The sequence below is a fragment of the Salvelinus namaycush genome, chromosome 5, assembly GCF_016432855.1.
Source record: "Salvelinus namaycush isolate Seneca chromosome 5, SaNama_1.0, whole genome shotgun sequence".
In the NCBI taxonomy this organism is placed as follows: Eukaryota; Metazoa; Chordata; class Actinopteri; order Salmoniformes; family Salmonidae; genus Salvelinus; species Salvelinus namaycush.
The window spans coordinates 70,263,261-70,284,219 of record NC_052311.1 but is presented as its reverse complement, the minus strand read 5'-3'; the positions used below and the strand labels follow the sequence as shown (position 1 = coordinate 70,284,219).

The following is a 20,959-nucleotide window of genomic DNA, read 5'->3' as shown; positions in this document are numbered from 1 at the left end:
TAGTAGGTTGACCTCTGTGTTGATCTGGATCATCCTCCTACATCACTAGTAGGTTGACCTCTGTGTTGATCTGTATCCTCCTCCTACATCACTAGTAGGTTGACCTCTGTGTTGATCTGGATGTCAGTAGTGTTAAAGTGTGAGTGGAGGGGGATTCCAGGGCTGTAGGGAGAGAGAGAGAGAGAGAGAGAGAGAGAGAGAGAGAGAGAGAGAGAGAGAGAGAGAGAGAGAGAGAGAGAGAGAGTGGGTGAAAGGAAGTCTCAGAGCCTGGGCCTTGGCTGGGCCATGCATGCGTCCCAAATAGCACCCTCAGTATTCCTTATTAGCGCCCATAGGGCTCTGGTCAAAAGTAGTGCACTAAATAGGCAATAGGGTGCCCTTTGGGGCGAAGTGTGAGTGGAGCTAGGCTGAGCTGGCCTACTTACTGACTCAGTCTCCTCGGCTTGACAGGATCATCCTCATCATCACCGCCACGCCTCAACAACACTCAGACTCAACAACAACCCTTAGTTATATCAACACACTCAGTGGCAGTCGGTACTGTGTGATGCTAGATAGATATTTGACTGAAATATGAACGTTTTTCCCCCAATATATTTCTGTATATATCAATGATGTTGCTCTTGCTGCTGGAGATTCTCTGATCCACCTCTACGCAGACGACACCATTCTGTATACATCTGGCCCTTCTTTGGACACTGTGTTAACAAACCTCCAAACGAGCTTCAACGCCATACAACACTCCTTCCGTGGCCTCCAACTGCTTTTAAATGCAAGTTAAACCAAGTGCATGCTCTTCAACCGATTGCTGCCCGCACCCTCCCGCCCGACTGGCATCACTACTCTGGACGGTTCTGACTTCGAATATGTGGACAACTACAAATACCTAGGTGTCTGGTTAGACTGTAAACTCTCCTTCCAGACTCACATTAAGCATCTCCAATCCCCCCAAAAATCTAGAATCGGCTTCCTATTTCGCAACAAAGCCTCCTTCACTCATGCCACCAAACATACCCTCGTAAAACTGACTATCCTACCGATCCTTGACTTTGGCGATGTCATTTACAAAATTGCCCCCAACACTCTACTCAGCAAACTGGATGTAGTCTATCACCGTGCCATCCGTTTTATCACCAAAGCACCATATACTACCCACCACTGCGACCTGTATGCTCTCGTTGGCTGGCCCTCGCTACATATCCGTCGCCAAACCCACTGGCTCTAGGTCATCTATAAGTCTTTGCTAGGTAAAGCCACGCTTTATCTCAGCCTACTGATCACCATAGCAACACCCACCCATAGCACGCGCTCCAGCAGGTATATCTCACTGGTCATCCTCAAAGCCAACACTTACTTTGGCCGCCTTTCCTTCCAGTTCTCTGCTGCCAATGACAGGAACGAATTGCAAAAATCTGGAGTCTTATATCTCCCTCTCTAACTTTAAGCATCAGCTGTCAGAGCAGCTTACCGATCACTGTACCTGTACACAGCCAATCTGTAAATAGCACACCTAACTACTTCAACCCCATATTATTACTTACTCTCTTGCTCTTTTGCACCCCAGTATCTCTACTTGCACATCATCATCTGCACATCTATCACTCCAGTATTAATGCTAAATTTTAATTATTTTTGCCTCTAGGGCCTATTTATTACCTACCTCCCCACTCTTCTACATTTCCACACACTGTACATAGATTTTTCAATTTTTCTTTTATTTTGAGTTATTGACTGTACGTTTGTTATGTGTAACTTTGTGTTGTTGTTTTTGTCACACTGCTTTGCTTTATCTTGGCCAGGTCGCAGTTGTAAATGAGAACTTGTTCTCAACTGGCCTACGTGGTTAAATAAAGGTGAAATAAATCCAATAAATAAATAGTAGGAGCGGATCATTTGGCTTGGTTCCATGTTATTTGTCCGTGTTGCCTCCTCCTTGGCAGCAGTCCAGTAGTCACTCTCTCAACTTCTCTCTGTCACTACTTGACTTTCTTCATATTCCTGTCAAACAGAGGCTGTCCATTAGGACTTCATCTAAAAGTGGGTCTGGATTCATTTAGCCTGGGACGTGTTTGTCCACTGACTTGGGAGTGAGTGTGTGTTTGGGGTGGTATCTCTGGTTTGCATTAGGAATGTGGGGATGGTGTGAGGAACGTAGCTGAAACATCTGCCATGCGTTTGTGTTAGTTTAACTGCTGCTACTGTATCAGGCTGTGGTCACCAGGGCAGCAGGTAGCGACCACTTCACTTAGAGAGACCCTGTGTGTTGCTCAACCTAATTTAGACCAGACGAGGTGGAAATGGGCCCAATCTTGACTCATTGCATCTCCTCAAACAGCTCAGAATCTTCTCTCTGAAGAGAAACCACCAGAACTGTGTCTATACTTCTTCTTCCAGGTTTAAATGTATTAAAACTTTGACAGGACCACTATTCTGACCTTGCTGAGTTGTTACTCATTTTTACGATTGTGTTTAAAGATACGGAGGGTATGTGTCATTCTGTCCTGGTCGGGTCTACAATATATCAAAACCATCTTTGGAATCCTGTCAGGCGTGAGCTACAGTACCTCCCACTGGTAAACATTTCTTTGAGGGAACTCAAGCTGATTGGTGGCTGTCTTCTGTTAGTGACAGTGGCCATCAACACCAACCACTACATGCATATACATAGATCTAGTACATGGAGTATAGTACAAAGGACCTGATGAACCATGCTAAACCATAGTCTCACTCTCCCCCTCCAGCCTCAGTCTTAAGAAACCACTCTCTCTCTCTCTCTCTCTCTTTCTCTCTCCCTCTCTCCCTCTCTCTCTCTCTCTCTCTCCCTCTCTCCCTCTCTCTCTCTCTCTCTCCCTCTCTCTCTCCCTCTCTCTCTCTCTCTTTCTCTCCTCCTCCAGCCTGAGAGTCTTACTAAACCATAATCTCTCTCTCCTCTCTCTGTCCTCCTCCAGCCTCAGAGCCCAACCTGAAGGTGAAGTCTAGACTGAAGCAGAAGGTAGCAGAGAGGAGGAGTAGTCCACTGCTGAAGAGGAAAGACAGCAACGTCATGACCCCCTACAAGAAGAGGGCCCTAGAAATGATGGGTACAACTTGTATGTTGTTTATTGATCCACCCGATCCACCTTTTTATATTAAAGAGACTAGTATGTTCTAATTAAAAAGAGGACTTTTGCCAACACATATGGTTCTACTGTGGAATAACTCTGTATTGACAGAGACAGCTGTGATGGTGCAGCCAAAGGACACATTATGGTGTTAGGAGCTTGTTTCCCTGTCGGTCCTTTATGTCTATTTTCTGTCCTCTCTATAGCCACTAACATTATCTCTGTCCCCTTCACAGACTCTACAGCCACTAACATAATCTCTGTCCTCTTCACAGACTCTACAGCCACTAACATAATCTCTGTCCTCTTCACAGACTCTATAGCCACTAACATTATCTCTGTCCCCTTCACAGACTCTACAGCCACTAACATTATCTCTGTCCCCTTCACAGACTCTACAGCCACTAACATTATCTCTGTCCCCTTCACAGACTCTACAGCCACTAACATTATCTCTGTCCCCTTCACAGACTCTACAGCCACTAACATTATCTCTGTCCTCTTCACAGACTCTACAGCCACTAACATTATCTCTGTCCTCTTCACAGACTCTACAGCCACTAACATGATCTCTGTCCTCTCCACAGACTCTACAGTCACTAACATTATCTTTGTCCTCTTCACAGACTCTACAGCCACTAACATTATCTCTGTCCTCTCCACAGACTCTACAGCCACTAACATTATCTCTGTCCTCTTCACAGACTCTACAGCCACTAACATGATCTCTGTCCTCTTCACAGACTCTACAGCCACTAACAGTGCCCCAGGCTCAGGACCCAGCTCTCCCATCGGAGCCTCCAGCGCCCTGGGGGCCGAGAACGGGCCCTCCTCTCTCCCCACCACCACAAAAACCGAGGTTCGAACCCAGACCATCAATCAATCCATTTAATAAAGCCCTTTTTACATCAGCAGTTGTCACAAAGTGCTTCACAGTGACCCGGCCTAAACCCCAAAGAGCAACCAAAGCTAAAGAACAGTAGCCAGACCACTCGTATTTATCCTCTACACACTACAGTGACTTTTAATTGATTCAAGTGGGTTCAAGATAAATAATCTGAATCGTGAAAATCGAACTTCTTAAGTCATGTCTCACACAGGGTGTCTGTCTGCCTGTGTGTGTGTGTGTGTGTGTGTGTGTGTGTGTGTGTGTGTGTGTGTGTGTGTGTGTGTGTGTGTGTGTGTGTGTGTGTGTGTGTGTGTGTGTGTGTGTGTGTGTGTGTGTGTGTGTGTGTGTGTGTGTGTGTGTGTGTGCAGCTATGGAAACAGCCAGTTGACCCTGCCGTCTGTCTCTAACCGTTCAGTCTGTCACAGTCCAATAGAAATGACTCCCTACACTGAGGGTAAAGAGACACAGCTCTCCCATAATGTCTACATACGTAATACACACCTGCTTTACTTTTTTCTTTCTACTTACTATTTATTTTCCCTTTTCTTTTTATGTCTTATTTTATTTTTCATAAAGGGTGACATGCAAAGCATTTGCATATCCATGGTATGAACTCTTATGGTGAGGCAATATTGGCAGCAAAATTTTTGTTGCAATTCAATCTCTATAAATTCTCAGAGCAGAAAGCATCTTGGATCCCTGTGTATTTCCCTATGGTTTTGTGGTAAAAAATGCCTCATCCAGTATCTCGATTCACAATTTTCATACCTCTTGAATTTTTTCCTTGCTCTACACGTATCGTGCAAGCTATTTAGCTACTCTACGCTAAAAGAGAATCCAAATATTCAACAACAAAAAAAGATTCCATAAGCAGTCTAAAAGAATCCAAGCTAAGCGTTCTGTTGGCGTGTCATAGTATATCTGTCACTGAGCTGTCTGACCACAGCCCTGTGAGTTGTTCCCTTCCTGCTGAGGCCTTCCCCAATAGATTCATGACTCAGTAACTAGCCGGGGCAGGGGCTCTCCTAGGACCCCAGCCTCACAAAACACTGCGTTCTAGCGGGTGGCAGATATGATACATCTCTGAACCATCTTTAACAGAGCAGCTGTGTTTTCTTTAACCAGCGATGTTTACTCTTTCAGGGACCTCCAGTGACATTGAGAGGGGAGTAACAGGCCTGCCATTGGGGTGGAGGAGGGGGGGAGGGGGGAACCGTGGAGCTTAATTGATATCCCAGGCGCTGGTAGCCAAAGACACCCACCCACATGCTAACAACATAAACACACAGGATTGCTATTGTATCAGCCCAAAGCTGAGACTCGTTCTCTCATGAAACGTACTGTGGCGGGACTGTTAGTGGGGGCTAACCGAAGGCCTCATGCCTGTTGCAAAAGCAAGTCGTGTTTGTGCACCGTTACATTAGGTATCCTTTTTCAGAGGGAACGGGTCCCTGGGGTGGAATACAGGCCGGATATCCCTGTTCAGGTCACTGAATACTAGAGGGGGTTGGAAGGATAAACACGGCCCTTCCAGAACCACATGCTGCTAGGCTGCTCTGCTGGCCCTGCTGGGTACAGGAAGCATGCCCCAGCTATACTGATGTTCTCTGGGAGAGAGAGTAGCCTGAGGAGGGTGAGGCCTGGGGCTGGAGGATGGGAGGACCAGGGACGGGGTACAGGGATCTTTGGAAGAGAAGGGTAGATTTCTGGTTGATGGGGGGGGGGGTGATGCTAAACGATACCTGATCATGTTGTTTTCACAATATCCTACAATTTGATGACACACTATTAAGTGACACTCGTTTTTATCATCCGTCAGTAAAAACGCCTATCTTTCTGCTACACTGCAGGGAGCCGGCATCCATCTTAGTGCTCTTGTTGCTCTTTCAAATGTTCCATAGTCTGACTTTCTAAATCTCTCTCTCTATCTATCTCTCTCTCTATCTCTCCCTCCCTCTCTTTCCTGTCATTTCAGCGCTGGCCATCACAGCCCAGGTTATTTCGTCCAGAGGGCTCCATGTCCAACCTTCTGAGCTTATACACGTCTCCCTCCTTACCCAACATCACCCTGGGCCTCTCCGCCACCTCCTCCCAGATCAGCGTGAGTACCACCAGCCACCATGACCTGATCCTGGTCAGCCAGTACAACCAGCCACCATGACCTGATCCTGGTCAGCCAGTACAACCAGCCACCATGCCCTGATCCTGGTCAGCCAGTACAACCAGCCACCATGACCTAATCCTGGCTAGCCAGTACAACCAGCCACCATGACCTCATCCTGGCTAGCCAGTACAACCAGCCACCATGACCTGATCCTGGCTAGCCAGTACAACCAGCCACCATGACCTCATCCTGGCTAGCCAGTACAACCAGCTACCATGACCTCATCCTGGTTAGCTAGTACATCCAGCAACCATGACCTCATCCTGGTTAGCTAGTACAACCAGCCACCATGACCGGATCCTGGTTAGCTAGTATATCCAGCCACCATGACCTGATCCTGGCTAGCTAGTCCACCAGCCACCATGACCTGATCCTGGCTAGCTAGTACATCCAGCCACCATGCCCTGCTCCTGGTTAGCCAGTACAACCAGCCACCATGACCTGATCCTGGTTAGCCAGTACAACCAGCCACCCTTGACCTGATCCTGGCTAGATAGTACAACCAGCCACCCTTGACCTGATCCTGGCTAGCCAGTACATCCAGCCACCATGACCTCATCCTGGTTAGCCAGTACAACCAGCCACCATGACCTGATCCTGGCTAGCCAGTACATCCAGCCACCATGACCTCATCCTGGTTAGCCAGTACAACCAGCCACCATGACCTGATCCTGGCTAGCCAGTACATCCAGCCACCATGACCTAATCCTGGTTAGCCAGTACAACCAGCCACCATGACCTGATCCTGGCTAGCCAGTATATCCAGCCACCATGACCTAATCCTGGTTAGCCAGTACAACCAGCCACCATGACCTCATCCTGGCTAGCTAGTACAACCAGCCACCATGACCTGATCCTGGCTAGCTAGTACAACCAGCCACCCTTGACCTGATCCTGGCTAGCTAGTACAACCAGCCACCCTTGACCTGATCCTGGTTAGCTAGCTGGCTAGCTTTTACACCTTCTCACAAACACAGGCCATTAGAGAGAGGATTTCTCATTGTTACGTAGATAGCTATCAACTAGTCTTTAATTTGTAGAACAACATTCTGTAATGCTTTCAATTGAACCACTTTTGTAGTACATAGCCAGGTGGTTCAAAAAAGGTTTTACCCAACAATAGATTCTTAGATAACAAAGTCAGGTTTTCACTGAAAACAAAGGGAAGTGTAGTTTGAGAGACGTTCTCTGCCTTGTCTGGCTGTTGAAAGACTTCAGCATCAGTGGCTGTCAGGATTATACATATGGCAGCAGGGCAACGACCTTTAACCCCAGATTATTTTATTCCACTTAGATAAATATTGTTGTTAAGAGTCTGTTGTCAGGCCTCCTCTTATCTCTCTCTATATGACCTCATTAATCACAGCTTTTTAAAACGTCCCAGCGGCCCCCTGCCCGGTCAAGTACAGCTTGCTCCAGTCCAGATAAGGGCCAAAGCAGTGCATGATACATCACTTTTAGCTCCCTGACACATTCCTTACATTGAGACCTGTCTGGTACATCAGCTGGATAGAAAGAGTGTAACCATTTGAAGAGGTGATTGTCGAAAACAAAATTATACCAAGTGTTTCTGGCCAATAATACAGAAAAAAAACTGACTGCACAAAATGACAACTCTTCTCAGTTTTTTTGGAATGGAAACTTAATAGAATATATAGAAGCACCATTATATTGTGAGAACTTTAGTCCTCAGTTGTATTTCTAAGCCCCTGCTCTGTGTGTCTCTGTGTTCTCTCAGGCTGCCATCGGGCTGAAGGAGAAGACTGGGGAGGTCAGGCATGGTCTACCAGGGCAGCTCCTGGGGCCTGTGCCCATGCCCACGGTGATCTCCATGGAGACCAAGGTGTCCCCCAGCCATCAGGCCCTGCTCCAACACCTCCTTCAGAAGGAACAGATAAGACGGCAGAAGATCCTCTCCTCCTCTGGTGAGTCCGTATCCTTACACTGAGACAGACTTAAACCTAGATGTAGGGCCCGTTTCCCAGACATTGATTAAGCCTAGTCCTGGACTAAAAAGCATACTCAATGGAAAATCCCAGTGGAACTTTTCAGTCCAAGACTACAATCTGACCAGGTTACTGGGCAATATAATTACACCACTTTGAATGGGAGAGATATTGAATTATTAAATATTGCTTATAATTAGTTGAAGAAGTGGTCATGAAGATCATGAATTAAATGAGTTGGAATTACTGTAGATTTAGAACGTTGAATCTTAGTGCCGCCGTCTTGCCCCTCCAGGTCAAGGCTCCATGCCCGCCCACCCCCACTCCCCTCTGGCCATGAAGGACAGGCCCTCCTCCAACAGCAGACCCAAGCTGCCCAAGCACCGGCCCCTGAACCGGACCCAGTCAGCCCCTCTGCCCCAGAGCACCCTGGCTCAGCTGGTCATCCAGCAGCAACACCAGCACTTCCTGGAGAAGCAGAAACAGTACCAGCAGCAGATCCACATCAATAAGGTAAGAAACAGTACCAGCAGCAGAGTAGGAGTGTGTATCTAGGATCAGGTACCCTGTCCATTCATTATGATGTAAAAAACTAAACTGATCCACATCAATCAGCTAACTGACCTCTACTGTACTTTTGCTGTACACTAAAATCCCTGGAGAGTAACTGGACCCCATATCGCCTGTAAATAATACATGCAACCTATACATTAAAATCACCAAGTGTGTGCCCAGTGGGGATTTTAATTTAAGCAGTTTATAAACATAGATTCTGAGGCTATATTTAGCCTTATCAAACTTTCTGTGGTAGCTGCTTTGTGTTTACAGAGCCCTTCCACCCGGCTCAGCCTCCCTGTGCTATTTCTGCTAAGTAAACAAGTTGAGCCTGACTTCAAATAGGGGAAGAAATGCTTCCCATAGCACTAATTCTGTTATCATAGCTTAAGGCATCAGTGGCATTCACATGCAAACCCTGTGAAATTCAATTCAGCCAAGTTCAAATGAAAAAAGGCCCCAGAATACACGCTTTTGTTCCTCTGTGGCAATATTTGTGTTTCTGTGAGCAGGCTGTGGTGACCTCGCCATTGGCAGAGTGCAATTATTCAGCCACGGGAAGTGAGTGGTTGAGGTGGCGGACATACAGAGACACAGCCAGAGAGACACAGTGAAAGGCAGCATTGTGTTGCTCTCACACTGATCTGTCCCAATGCACAAGCCCTCAAACAGCCATGGGAATCTGAGAGCAACAAGACGTGCAACTCTCACTTAAAACTAACAAGGAAGGGCCTCAAAAGTCCCCTAACTACACAGTTTAAGTCTCCCCAGTCAAACTTCCCAATGATGCCATAAGCTGTTTAAAACACTTCCTTAGTTCTGATTCTAGGCCCTCTTAATCAATACACAAAAAAAGAATGCAGTGGCTCAAAATAGGTTTTGCGTTATTTGTAGCTATGCACAAGCATTCCTTGAGCTTGAAGCTGCATTTGATTGACCGGAGGAAGGGGTATTGGATGGTTATCTAAACAAATTACCCTAGCTACCGTATCACCCCTGATGTGAGCACTCAGGTCAATAACAGTAGATCCTTTAGACCAAAGCACCTCTCTCACTAAGAGGAGGTTATAAATGTCCACTAATCAGAGATGAGCTCTGTGTTTATTTAGAAGAATCTTAGCCATTGGCCCAATTAATTTACAGCAGTAGCAGTAACAGTAGTAGTAGTAGCAGTAGAGGTAGCAGCAGCAGGGGTAGAAGTAGCAGTAGCAATAGTAGTTGTACTGTAGTAGCAGTAGCAAAGGGTAACAGTAGTGGTAGCAGTAGCTGTAACAGTAGCAGCAGCAATAGTAGAGGTAGTGGTAGTGGTAACAGTAGCAGCAGCAATAGTAGTGGTAACAGTAGCAGTAGCAATAGTAGTTGTACTGTAGTAGCAGTAGCAAAGGGTAACAGTAGTGGTAGCAGTAGTGGTAACAGTAGCTGTAACAGTAGCAGCAGCAATAGTAGCGGTAGTGGTAGTGGTAACAGTAGCAGCAGCAATAGTAGTGGTAACAGTAGCAACAGCAATAGTAGCGGTAGTGGTAGTGGTAACAGTAGCAGCAGCAATAGTAGTGGTAACAGTAGCAGCAGCAATAGTAGCGGTAGTGGTAGTGGTAACAGTAGCAGCAGCAATAGTAGTGGTAACAGTAGCAGCAGCAATAGTAGCGGTAGTGGTAGTGGTAACAGTAGCTGTAACAGTAGCAGCAGCAATAGTAGCGGTAGTGGTAGTGGTAACAGTAGCAACAGCAATAGTAGTGGTAACAGTAGCTGTAACAGTAGCAGCAGCAATAGTAGCGGTAGTGGTAGTGGTAACAGTAGCAGCAGCAATAGTAGTGGTAACAGTAGCAACAGCAATAGTAGCGGTAGTGGTAGTGGTAACAGTAGAAGCAGCAATAGTAGTGGTAACAGTAGCAGCAGCAATAGTAGCGGTAGTGGTAGTGGTAACAGTAGAAGCAGCAATAGTAGTGGTAACAGTAGCAACAGCAATAGTAGCGGTAGTGGTAGTGGTAACAGTAGCAGCAGCAATAGTAGTGGTAACAGTAGCAGCAGCAATAGTAGCGGTAGTGGTAGTGGTAACAGTAGCAGCAGCAATAGTAGTGGTAACAGTAGCAGCAGCAATAGTAGCGGTAGTGGTAGTGGTAACAGTAGCAGCAGCAATAGTAGTGGTAACAGTAGCAACAGCAATAGTAGCGGTAGTGGTAGTGGTAACAGTAGCAGCAGCAATAGTAGTGGTAACAGTAGCAGCAGCAATAGTAGCGGTAGTGGTAGTGGTAACAGTAGCAGCAGCAATAGTAGAGGTAGTGGTAACAGTAGCAGCAGCAATAGTAGTGGTAACAGTAGCAGCAGCAATAGTAGCGGTAGTGGTAGTGGTAACAGTAGCTGTAACAGTAGCAGCAGCAATAGTAGCGGTAGTGGTAGTGGTAACAGTAGCAGCAGCAATAGTAGTGGTAGTGGTAACAGTAGCAGCAGCAATAGTAGTGGTAACAGTAGCAGCAGCAATAGTAGCGGTAGTGGTAACAGTAGCAGTAGTAGCGGTAGTGGTAACAGTAGCAGTAGTAGCGGTAGTGGTAACAGTAGCAGTAGTAGCGGTAGTGGTAACAGTAGCAGTAGTAGCGGTAGTGGTAACAGTAGCAGCAGCAATAGTAGTGGTAACAGTAGCTGTAACAGTAGCAGCAGCAATAGTAGTGGTAGTGGTAGTGGTAACAGTAGCAGCAGCAATAGTAGTGGTAACAGTAGCAGCAGCAATAGTAGCGGTAGTGGTAGTGGTAACAGTAGCAGCAGCAATAGTAGTGGTAACAGTAGCAGCAGCAATAGTAGCGGTAGTGGTAGTGGTAACAGTAGAAGCAGCAATAGTAGTGGTAACAGTAGCAGCAGCAATAGTAGCGGTAGTGGTAGTGGTAACAGTAGCAACAGCAATAGTAGCGGTAGTGGTAGTGGTAACAGTAGAAGCAGCAATAGTAGTGGTAACAGTAGCAGCAGCAATAGTAGCGGTAGTGGTAGTGGTAACAGTAGAAGCAGCAATAGTAGTGGTAACAGTAGCAACAGCAATAGTAGCGGTAGTGGTAGTGGTAACAGTAGCAGCAGCAATAGTAGTGGTAACAGTAGCAGCAGCAATAGTAGCGGTAGTGGTAGTGGTAACAGTAGCAGCAGCAATAGTAGTGGTAACAGTAACAGCAGCAATAGTAGCGGTAGTGGTAGTGGTAACAGTAGCAGCAGCAATAGTAGTGGTAACAGTAGCAACAGCAATAGTAGCGGTAGTGGTAGTGGTAACAGTAGCAGCAGCAATAGTAGTGGTAACAGTAGCAGCAGCAATAGTAGCGGTAGTGGTAGTGGTAACAGTAGCAGCAGCAATAGTAGTGGTAACAGTAGCAGCAGCAATAGTAGCGGTAGTGGTAGTGGTAACAGTAGCAGCAGCAATAGTAGTGGTAACAGTAGCAGCAGCAATAGTAGCGGTAGTGGTAGTGGTAACAGTAGCAGCAGCAATAGTAGTGGTAACAGTAGCAGCAGCAATAGTAGCGGTAGTGGTAGTGGTAACAGTAGCAGCAGCAATAGTAGTGGTAACAGTAGCAGCAGCAATAGTAGCGGTAGTGGTAGTGGTAACAGTAGCAGCAGCAATAGTAGTGGTAACAGTAGCAGCAGCAATAGTAGCGGTAGTGGTAGTGGTAACAGTAGCAGCAGCAATAGTAGTGGTAACAGTAGCAGCAGCAATAGTAGCGGTAGTGGTAGTGGTAACAGTAGCAGCAGCAATAGTAGTGGTAACAGTAGCAGCAGCAATAGTAGCGGTAGTGGTAGTGGTAACAGTAGCAGCAGCAATAGTAGTGGTAACAGTAGCAGCAGCAATAGTAGCGGTAGTGGTAGTGGTAACAGTAGCAGCAGCAATAGTAGTGGTAACAGTAGCAGCAGCAATAGTAGCGGTAGTGGTAGTGGTAACAGTAGCAGCAGCAATAGTAGTGGTAACAGTAGCAGCAGCAATAGTAGAGGTAGTGGTAGTGGTAACAGTAGAAGCAGCAATAGTAGTGGTAACAGTAGCAGTAGTAGCGGTAGTGGTAGTGGTAACAGTAGCAGTAGTAGCGGTAGTGGTAACAGTAGCAGTAGTAGCGGTAGTGGTAGTGGTAACAGTAGAAGCAGCAATAGTAGTGGTAACAGTAGCAGTAGTAGCGGTAGTGGTAAGAGTAGCAGTAGTAGCGGTAGTGGTAACAGTAGCAGTAGTAGCGGTAGTGGTAGTGGTAACAGTAGAAGCAGCAATAGTAGTGGTAACAGTAGCAGTAGTAGCGGTAGTGGTAAGAGTAGCAGTAGTAGCGGTAGTGGTAACAGTAGCAGTAGTAGCGGTAGTGGTAGTGGTAACAGTAGAAGCAGCAATAGTAGTGGTAACAGTAGCAGTAGTAGCGGTAGTGGTAAGAGTAGCAGTAGTAGCGGTAGTGGTAACAGTAGCAGTAGTAGCGGTAGTGGTAGTGGTAACAGTAGAAGCAGCAATAGTAGTGGTAACAGTAGCAGTAGTAGCGGTAGTGGTAAGAGTAGCAGTAGTAGCGGTAGTGGTAACAGTAGCAGTAGTAGCGGTAGTGGTAGCAGTAGCAACAGAAGTAGTAGCAGTAGCATTAGCAGTAGTGGTAACAGTAGCAGTAGTAGCGGTAGTGGTAGTGGTAGCAGTAGCAACAGTAGTAGCAGTAGCGGTAGTGGTAGCAGTAGTAGCGGTAGTGGTAGTGGTAACAGTAGCGGTAGTGGTAGCAGTAGCAGCAGTAGCATTAGCGGTAGTGGTAACAGTAGCAGTAGTAGTGGTAGTGGTAGCAGTAGCAGTAGTAGCGGTAGTGGTAACAGTAGTGGTAACAGTAGCAGTAGTAGCGGTAGTGTAGTGGTAACAGTTGCAGTAGTAGCGGTAGTGGTAAGAGTAGCAGTAGTAGTGGTAGTGGTAACAGTAGCAGTAGTAGCGGTAGTGGTAACAGTAGCAGTAGTAGCAGTAGTAGCGGTAGTGGTAAGAGTAGCAGTAGTAGCGGTAGTGGTAACAGTAGCAGTAGTAGCGGTAGTGGTAACAGTAGCAGTAGTAGCAGCAATAGTAGCGGTAGTGGTAGTGGTAACAGTAGAAGCAGCAATAGTAGTGGTAACAGTAGCAGTAGTAGCGGTAGTGGTAACAGTAGCAGTAGTAGCGGTAGTGGTAACAGTAGTAGCGGTAGCGGTAACAGTAGCAGTAGTAGCGGTAGTGGTAACAGTAGCAGTAGTAGCGGTAGTGGTAGCGGTAGTGGTAACAGGAGCAGTAGTAGCGGTAGTAGTAGCAGTAGTAGCGGTAGTGGTAACAGTAGTAGCGGTAGTGGTAACAGTAGCAGTAGTAGCGGTAGTGGTAACAGTAGCAGTAGTAGCGGTAGTGGTAACAGTAGCAGTAGTAGCGGTAGTGGTAACAGTAGCAGTAGTAGCGGTAGTGGTAACAGTAGCAGTAGTAGCGGTAGTGGTAGCGGTAGTGGTAACAGTAGCTGTAACAGTAGCAGCAGCAATAGTAGAGGTAGTGGTAACAGTAGCAACAGCAATAGTAGTGGTAACAGTAGCTGTAACAGTAGCAGCAGCAATAGTAGTGGTAACAGTAGCTGTAACAGTAGCAGCAGCAATAGTAGAGGTAGTGGTAGTGGTAACAGTAGCAGCAGCAATAGTAGCGGTAGTGGTAGTGGTAACAGTAGCAGCAGCAATAGTAGAGGTAGTGGTAGTGGTAACAGTAGCAGCAGCAATAGTAGCGGTAGTGGTAGTGGTAACAGTAGCAGCAGCAATAGTAGTGGTAACAGTAGCAGCAGCAATAGTAGCGGTAGTGGTAGTGGTAACAGTAGCAGCAGCAATAGTAGTGGTAACAGTAGCTGTAACAGTAGCAGCAGCAATAGTAGTGGTAGTGGTAGTGGTAACAGTAGCAGCAGCAATAGTAGTGGTAACAGTAGCAGCAGCAATAGTAGCGGTAGTGGTAGTGGTAACAGTAGCAGCAGCAATAGTAGTGGTAACAGTAGCAGCAGCAATAGTAGCGGTAGTGGTAGTGGTAACAGTAGAAGCAGCAATAGTAGTGGTAACAGTAGCAGCAGCAATAGTAGCGGTAGTGGTAGTGGTAACAGTAGCAACAGCAATAGTAGCGGTAGTGGTAGTGGTAACAGTAGAAGCAGCAATAGTAGTGGTAACAGTAGCAGCAGCAATAGTAGCGGTAGTGGTAGTGGTAACAGTAGAAGCAGCAATAGTAGTGGTAACAGTAGCAACAGCAATAGTAGCGGTAGTGGTAGTGGTAACAGTAGCAGCAGCAATAGTAGTGGTAACAGTAGCAGCAGCAATAGTAGCGGTAGTGGTAGTGGTAACAGTAGCAGCAGCAATAGTAGTGGTAACAGTAGCAGCAGCAATAGTAGCGGTAGTGGTAGTGGTAACAGTAGCAGCAGCAATAGTAGTGGTAACAGTAGCAACAGCAATAGTAGCGGTAGTGGTAGTGGTAACAGTAGCAGCAGCAATAGTAGTGGTAACAGTAGCAGCAGCAATAGTAGCGGTAGTGGTAGTGGTAACAGTAGCAGCAGCAATAGTAGTGGTAACAGTAGCAGCAGCAATAGTAGCGGTAGTGGTAGTGGTAACAGTAGCAGCAGCAATAGTAGTGGTAACAGTAGCAGCAGCAATAGTAGCGGTAGTGGTAGTGGTAACAGTAGCAGCAGCAATAGTAGTGGTAACAGTAGCAGCAGCAATAGTAGCGGTAGTGGTAGTGGTAACAGTAGCAGCAGCAATAGTAGTGGTAACAGTAGCAGCAGCAATAGTAGCGGTAGTGGTAGTGGTAACAGTAGCAGCAGCAATAGTAGTGGTAACAGTAGCAGCAGCAATAGTAGCGGTAGTGGTAGTGGTAACAGTAGCAGCAGCAATAGTAGTGGTAACAGTAGCAGCAGCAATAGTAGCGGTAGTGGTAGTGGTAACAGTAGCAGCAGCAATAGTAGTGGTAACAGTAGCAGCAGCAATAGTAGCGGTAGTGGTAGTGGTAACAGTAGCAGCAGCAATAGTAGTGGTAACAGTAGCAGCAGCAATAGTAGCGGTAGTGGTAGTGGTAACAGTAGCAGCAGCAATAGTAGTGGTAACAGTAGCAGCAGCAATAGTAGCGGTAGTGGTAGTGGTAACAGTAGCAGCAGCAATAGTAGTGGTAACAGTAGCAGCAGCAATAGTAGAGGTAGTGGTAGTGGTAACAGTAGAAGCAGCAATAGTAGTGGTAACAGTAGCAGTAGTAGCGGTAGTGGTAGTGGTAACAGTAGCAGTAGTAGCGGTAGTGGTAACAGTAGCAGTAGTAGCGGTAGTGGTAGTGGTAACAGTAGAAGCAGCAATAGTAGTGGTAACAGTGGCAGTAGTAGCGGTAGTGGTAAGAGTAGCAGTAGTAGCGGTAGTGGTAACAGTAGCAGTAGTAGCGGTAGTGGTAGTGGTAACAGTAGAAGCAGCAATAGTAGTGGTAACAGTAGCAGTAGTAGCGGTAGTGGTAAGAGTAGCAGTAGTAGCGGTAGTGGTAACAGTAGCAGTAGTAGCGGTAGTGGTAGTGGTAACAGTAGAAGCAGCAATAGTAGTGGTAACAGTAGCAGTAGTAGCGGTAGTGGTAAGAGTAGCAGTAGTAGCGGTAGTGGTAACAGTAGCAGTAGTAGCGGTAGTGGTAGTGGTAACAGTAGAAGCAGCAATAGTAGTGGTAACAGTAGCAGTAGTAGCGGTAGTGGTAAGAGTAGCAGTAGTAGCGGTAGTGGTAACAGTAGCAGTAGTAGCGGTAGTGGTAGCAGTAGCAACAGAAGTAGTAGCAGTAGCATTAGCAGTAGTGGTAACAGTAGCAGTAGTAGCGGTAGTGGTAGTGGTAGCAGTAGCAACAGTAGTAGTAGCAGTAGCGGTAGTGGTAGCAGTAGTAGCGGTAGTGGTAGTGGTAACAGTAGCGGTAGTGGTAGCAGTAGCAGCAGTAGCATTAGCGGTAGTGGTAACAGTAGCAGTAGTAGTGGTAGTGGTAGCAGTAGCAGTAGTAGCGGTAGTGGTAACAGTAGTGGTAACAGTAGCAGTAGTAGCGGTAGTGTAGTGGTAACAGTTGCAGTAGTAGCGGTAGTGGTAAGAGTAGCAGTAGTAGTGGTAGTGGTAACAGTAGCAGTAGTAGCGGTAGTGGTAACAGTAGCAGTAGTAGCAGTAGTAGCGGTAGTGGTAAGAGTAGCAGTAGTAGCGGTAGTGGTAACAGTAGCAGTAGTAGCGGTAGTGGTAACAGTAGCAGTAGTAGCAGCAATAGTAGCGGTAGTGGTAGTGGTAACAGTAGAAGCAGCAATAGTAGTGGTAACAGTAGCAGTAGTAGCGGTAGTGGTAACAGTAGCAGTAGTAGCGGTAGTGGTAACAGTAGTAGCGGTAGCGGTAACAGTAGCAGTAGTAGCGGTAGTGGTAACAGTAGCAGTAGTAGCGGTAGTGGTAACAGTAGCAGTAGTAGCGGTAGTAGTAGCAGTAGTAGCGGTAGTGGTAACAGTAGTAGCGGTAGTGGTAACAGTAGCAGTAGTAGCGGTAGTGGTAACAGTAGCAGTAGTAGCGGTAGTGGTAACAGTAGCAGTAGTAGCGGTAGTGGTAACAGTAGCAGTAGTAGCGGTAGTGGTAACAGTAGCAGTAGTAGCGGTAGTGGTAGCGGTAGTGGTAACAGTAGCTGTAACAGTAGCAGCAGCAATAGTAGAGGTAGTGGTAACAGTAGCAACAGCAATAGTAGTGGTAACAGTAGCTGTAACAGTAGCAGCAGCAATAGTAGTGGTAGTGGTAGTGGTAACAGTAGCAACAGCAATAGTAGTGGTAACAGTAGCTGTAACAGTAGCAGCAGCAATAGTAGTGGTAGTGGTAGTGGTAACAGTAGCAGTAGTAGCGGTAGTGGTAGTGGTAACAGTAGCAACAGCAATAGTAGTGGTAACAGTAGCAGTAGTAGCGGTAGTGGTAGTGGTAACAGTAGCAGTAGTAGCGGTAGTGGTAGTGGTAACAGTAGCAACAGCAATAGTAGCGGTAGTGGTAGTGGTAACAGTAGCAACAGCAATAGTAGTGGTAACAGTAGCTGTAACAGTAGCAGCAGCAATAGTAGTGGTAGTGGTAGTGGTAACAGTAGCAACAGCAATAGTAGCGGTAGTGGTAGTGGTAACAGTAGCAGCAGCAATAGTAGCGGTAGTGGTAGTGGTAACAGTAGCAGCAGCAATAGTAGTGGTAACAGTAGCAGCAGCAATAGTAGCGGTAGTGGTAGTGGTAACAGTAGAAGCAGCAATAGTAGTGGTAACAGTAGCAGCAGCAATAGTAGCGGTAGTGGTAGTGGTAACAGTAGCAACAGCAATAGTAGCGGTAGTGGTAGTGGTAACAGTAGAAGCAGCAATAGTAGTGGTAACAGTAGCAGCAGCAATAGTAGCGGTAGTGGTAGTGGTAACAGTAGAAGCAGCAATAGTAGTGGTAACAGTAGCAACAGCAATAGTAGCGGTAGTGGTAGTGGTAACAGTAGCAGCAGCAATAGTAGTGGTAACAGTAGCAGCAGCAATAGTAGCGGTAGTGGTAGTGGTAACAGTAGCAGCAGCAATAGTAGTGGTAACAGTAGCAGCAGCAATAGTAGCGGTAGTGGTAGTGGTAACAGTAGCAGCAGCAATAGTAGTGGTAACAGTAGCAACAGCAATAGTAGCGGTAGTGGTAGTGGTAACAGTAGCAGCAGCAATAGTAGTGGTAACAGTAGCAGCAGCAATAGTAGCGGTAGTGGTAGTGGTAACAGTAGCAGCAGCAATAGTAGTGGTAACAGTAGCAGCAGCAATAGTAGCGGTAGTGGTAGTGGTAACAGTAGCTGTAACAGTAGCAGCAGCAATAGTAGAGGTAGTGGTAGTGGTAACAGTAGAAGCAGCAATAGTAGTGGTAACAGTAGCAGCAGCAATAGTAGCGGTAGTGGTAGTGGTAACAGTAGAAGCAGCAATAGTAGTGGTAACAGTAGCAACAGCAATAGTAGCGGTAGTGGTAGTGGTAACAGTAGCAGCAGCAATAGTAGTGGTAACAGTAGCAGCAGCAATAGTAGCGGTAGTGGTAGTGGTAACAGTAGCAGCAGCAATAGTAGTGGTAACAGTAGCAGCAGCAATAGTAGCGGTAGTGGTAGTGGTAACAGTAGCAGCAGCAATAGTAGTGGTAACAGTAGCAACAGCAATAGTAGCGGTAGTGGTAGTGGTAACAGTAGCAGCAGCAATAGTAGTGGTAACAGTAGCAGCAGCAATAGTAGCGGTAGTGGTAGTGGTAACAGTAGCAGCAGCAATAGTAGAGGTAGTGGTAACAGTAGCAGCAGCAATAGTAGTGGTAACAGTAGCAGCAGCAATAGTAGCGGTAGTGGTAGTGGTAACAGTAGCTGTAACAGTAGCAGCAGCAATAGTAGCGGTAGTGGTAGTGGTAACAGTAGCAGCAGCAATAGTAGTGGTAGTGGTAACAGTAGCAGCAGCAATAGTAGTGGTAACAGTAGCAGCAGCAATAGTAGAGGTAGTGGTAGTGGTAACAGTAGCAGCAGCAATAGTAGTGGTAACAGTAGCTGTAACAGTAGCAGCAGCAATAGTAGTGGTAGTGGTAGTGGTAACAGTAGCAGCAGCAATAGTAGCGGTAGTGGTAGTGGTAACAGTAGCAGCAGCAATAGTAGTGGTAACAGTAGCAGCAGCAATAGTAGCGGTAGTGGTAGTGGTAACAGTAGCAGCAGCAATAGTAGTGGTAACAGTAGCAGCAGCAATAGTAGCGGTAGTGGTAGTGGTAACAGTAGAAGCAGCAATAGTAGTGGTAACAGTAGCAGCAGCAATAGTAGCGGTAGTGGTAGTGGTAACAGTAGCAACAGCAATAGTAGCGGTAGTGGTAGTGGTAACAGTAGAAGCAGCAATAGTAGTGGTAACAGTAGCAGCAGCAATAGTAGCGGTAGTGGTAACAGTAGAAGCAGCAATAGTAGTGGTAACAGTAGCAACAGCAATAGTAGCGGTAGTGGTAGTGGTAACAGTAGCAGCAGCAATAGTAGTGGTAACAGTAGCAGCAGCAATAGTAGCGGTAGTGGTAGTGGTAACAGTAGCAGCAGCAATAGTAGTGGTAACAGTAGCAGCAGCAATAGTAGCGGTAGTGGTAGTGGTAACAGTAGCAGCAGCAATAGTAGTGGTAACAGTAGCAACAGCAATAGTAGCGGTAGTGGTAGTGGTAACAGTAGCAGCAGCAATAGTAGTGGTAACAGTAGCAGCAGCAATAGTAGCGGTAGTGGTAGTGGTAACAGTAGCAGCAGCAATAGTAGTGGTAACAGTAGCAGCAGCAATAGTAGCGGTAGTGGTAGTGGTAACAGTAGCAGCAGCAATAGTAGTGGTAACAGTAGCAGCAGCAATAGTAGCGGTAGTGGTAGTGGTAACAGTAGCAGCAGCAATAGTAGTGGTAACAGTAGCAGCAGCAATAGTAGCGGTAGTGGTAGTGGTAACAGTAGCAGCAGCAATAGTAGTGGTAACAGTAGCAGCAGCAATAGTAGCGGTAGTGGTAGTGGTAACAGTAGCAGCAGCAATAGTAGTGGTAACAGTAGCAGCAGCAATAGTAGTGGTAACAGTAGCAGCAGCAATAGTAGCGGTAGTGGTAGTGGTAACAGTAGCAGCAGCAATAGTAGTGGTAACAGTAGCAGCAGCAATAGTAGCGGTAGTGGTAGTGGTAACAGTAGCAGCAGCAATAGTAGTGGTAACAGTAGCAGCAGCAATAGTAGCGGTAACAGTAGCAGCAGCAATAGTAGTGGTAACAGTAGCAGCAGCAATAGTAGCGGTAGTGGTAGTGGTAACAGTAGCAGCAGCAATAGTAGTGGTAACAGTAGCAGCAGCAATAGTAGAGGTAGTGGTAGTGGTAACAGTAGAAGCAGCAATAGTAGTGGTAACAGTAGCAGTAGTAGCGGTAGTGGTAGTGGTAACAGTAGCAGTAGTAGCGGTAGTGGTAACAGTAGCAGTAGTAGCGGTAGTGGTAGTGGTAACAGTAGAAGCAGCAATAGTAGTGGTAACAGTAGCAGTAGTAGCGGTAGTGGTAAGAGTAGCAGTAGTAGCGGTAGTGGTAACAGTAGCAGTAGTAGCGGTAGTGGTAGTGGTAACAGTAGAAGCAGCAATAGTAGTGGTAACAGTAGCAGTAGTAGCGGTAGTGGTAAGAGTAGCAGTAGTAGCGGTAGTGGTAACAGTAGCAGTAGTAGCGGTAGTGGTAGTGGTAACAGTAGAAGCAGCAATAGTAGTGGTAACAGTAGCAGTAGTAGCGGTAGTGGTAAGAGTAGCAGTAGTAGCGGTAGTGGTAACAGTAGCAGTAGTAGCGGTAGTGGTAGTGGTAACAGTAGAAGCAGCAATAGTAGTGGTAACAGTAGCAG

The 20,959-nt window shown here is 46.6% G+C and overlaps 1 protein-coding gene across 1 annotated transcript in view; it reads left to right on the top strand.

The window, feature by feature from the left end:
- Positions 1–20,959, top strand: part of hdac9b (histone deacetylase 9b) — a 70,726-nt gene that overhangs the window by 45,691 nt on the left and 4,076 nt on the right. Inside the window, exons 6-10 of the mRNA XM_038995124.1 lie at positions 2,949–3,080; positions 3,845–3,960; positions 5,966–6,091; positions 7,893–8,079; positions 8,396–8,613. Of these exons, the coding sequence (XP_038851052.1) occupies positions 2,949–3,080; positions 3,845–3,960; positions 5,966–6,091; positions 7,893–8,079; positions 8,396–8,613 (779 nt within the window). The remainder of the gene's footprint in view (positions 1–2,948; positions 3,081–3,844; positions 3,961–5,965; positions 6,092–7,892; positions 8,080–8,395; positions 8,614–20,959) is intronic.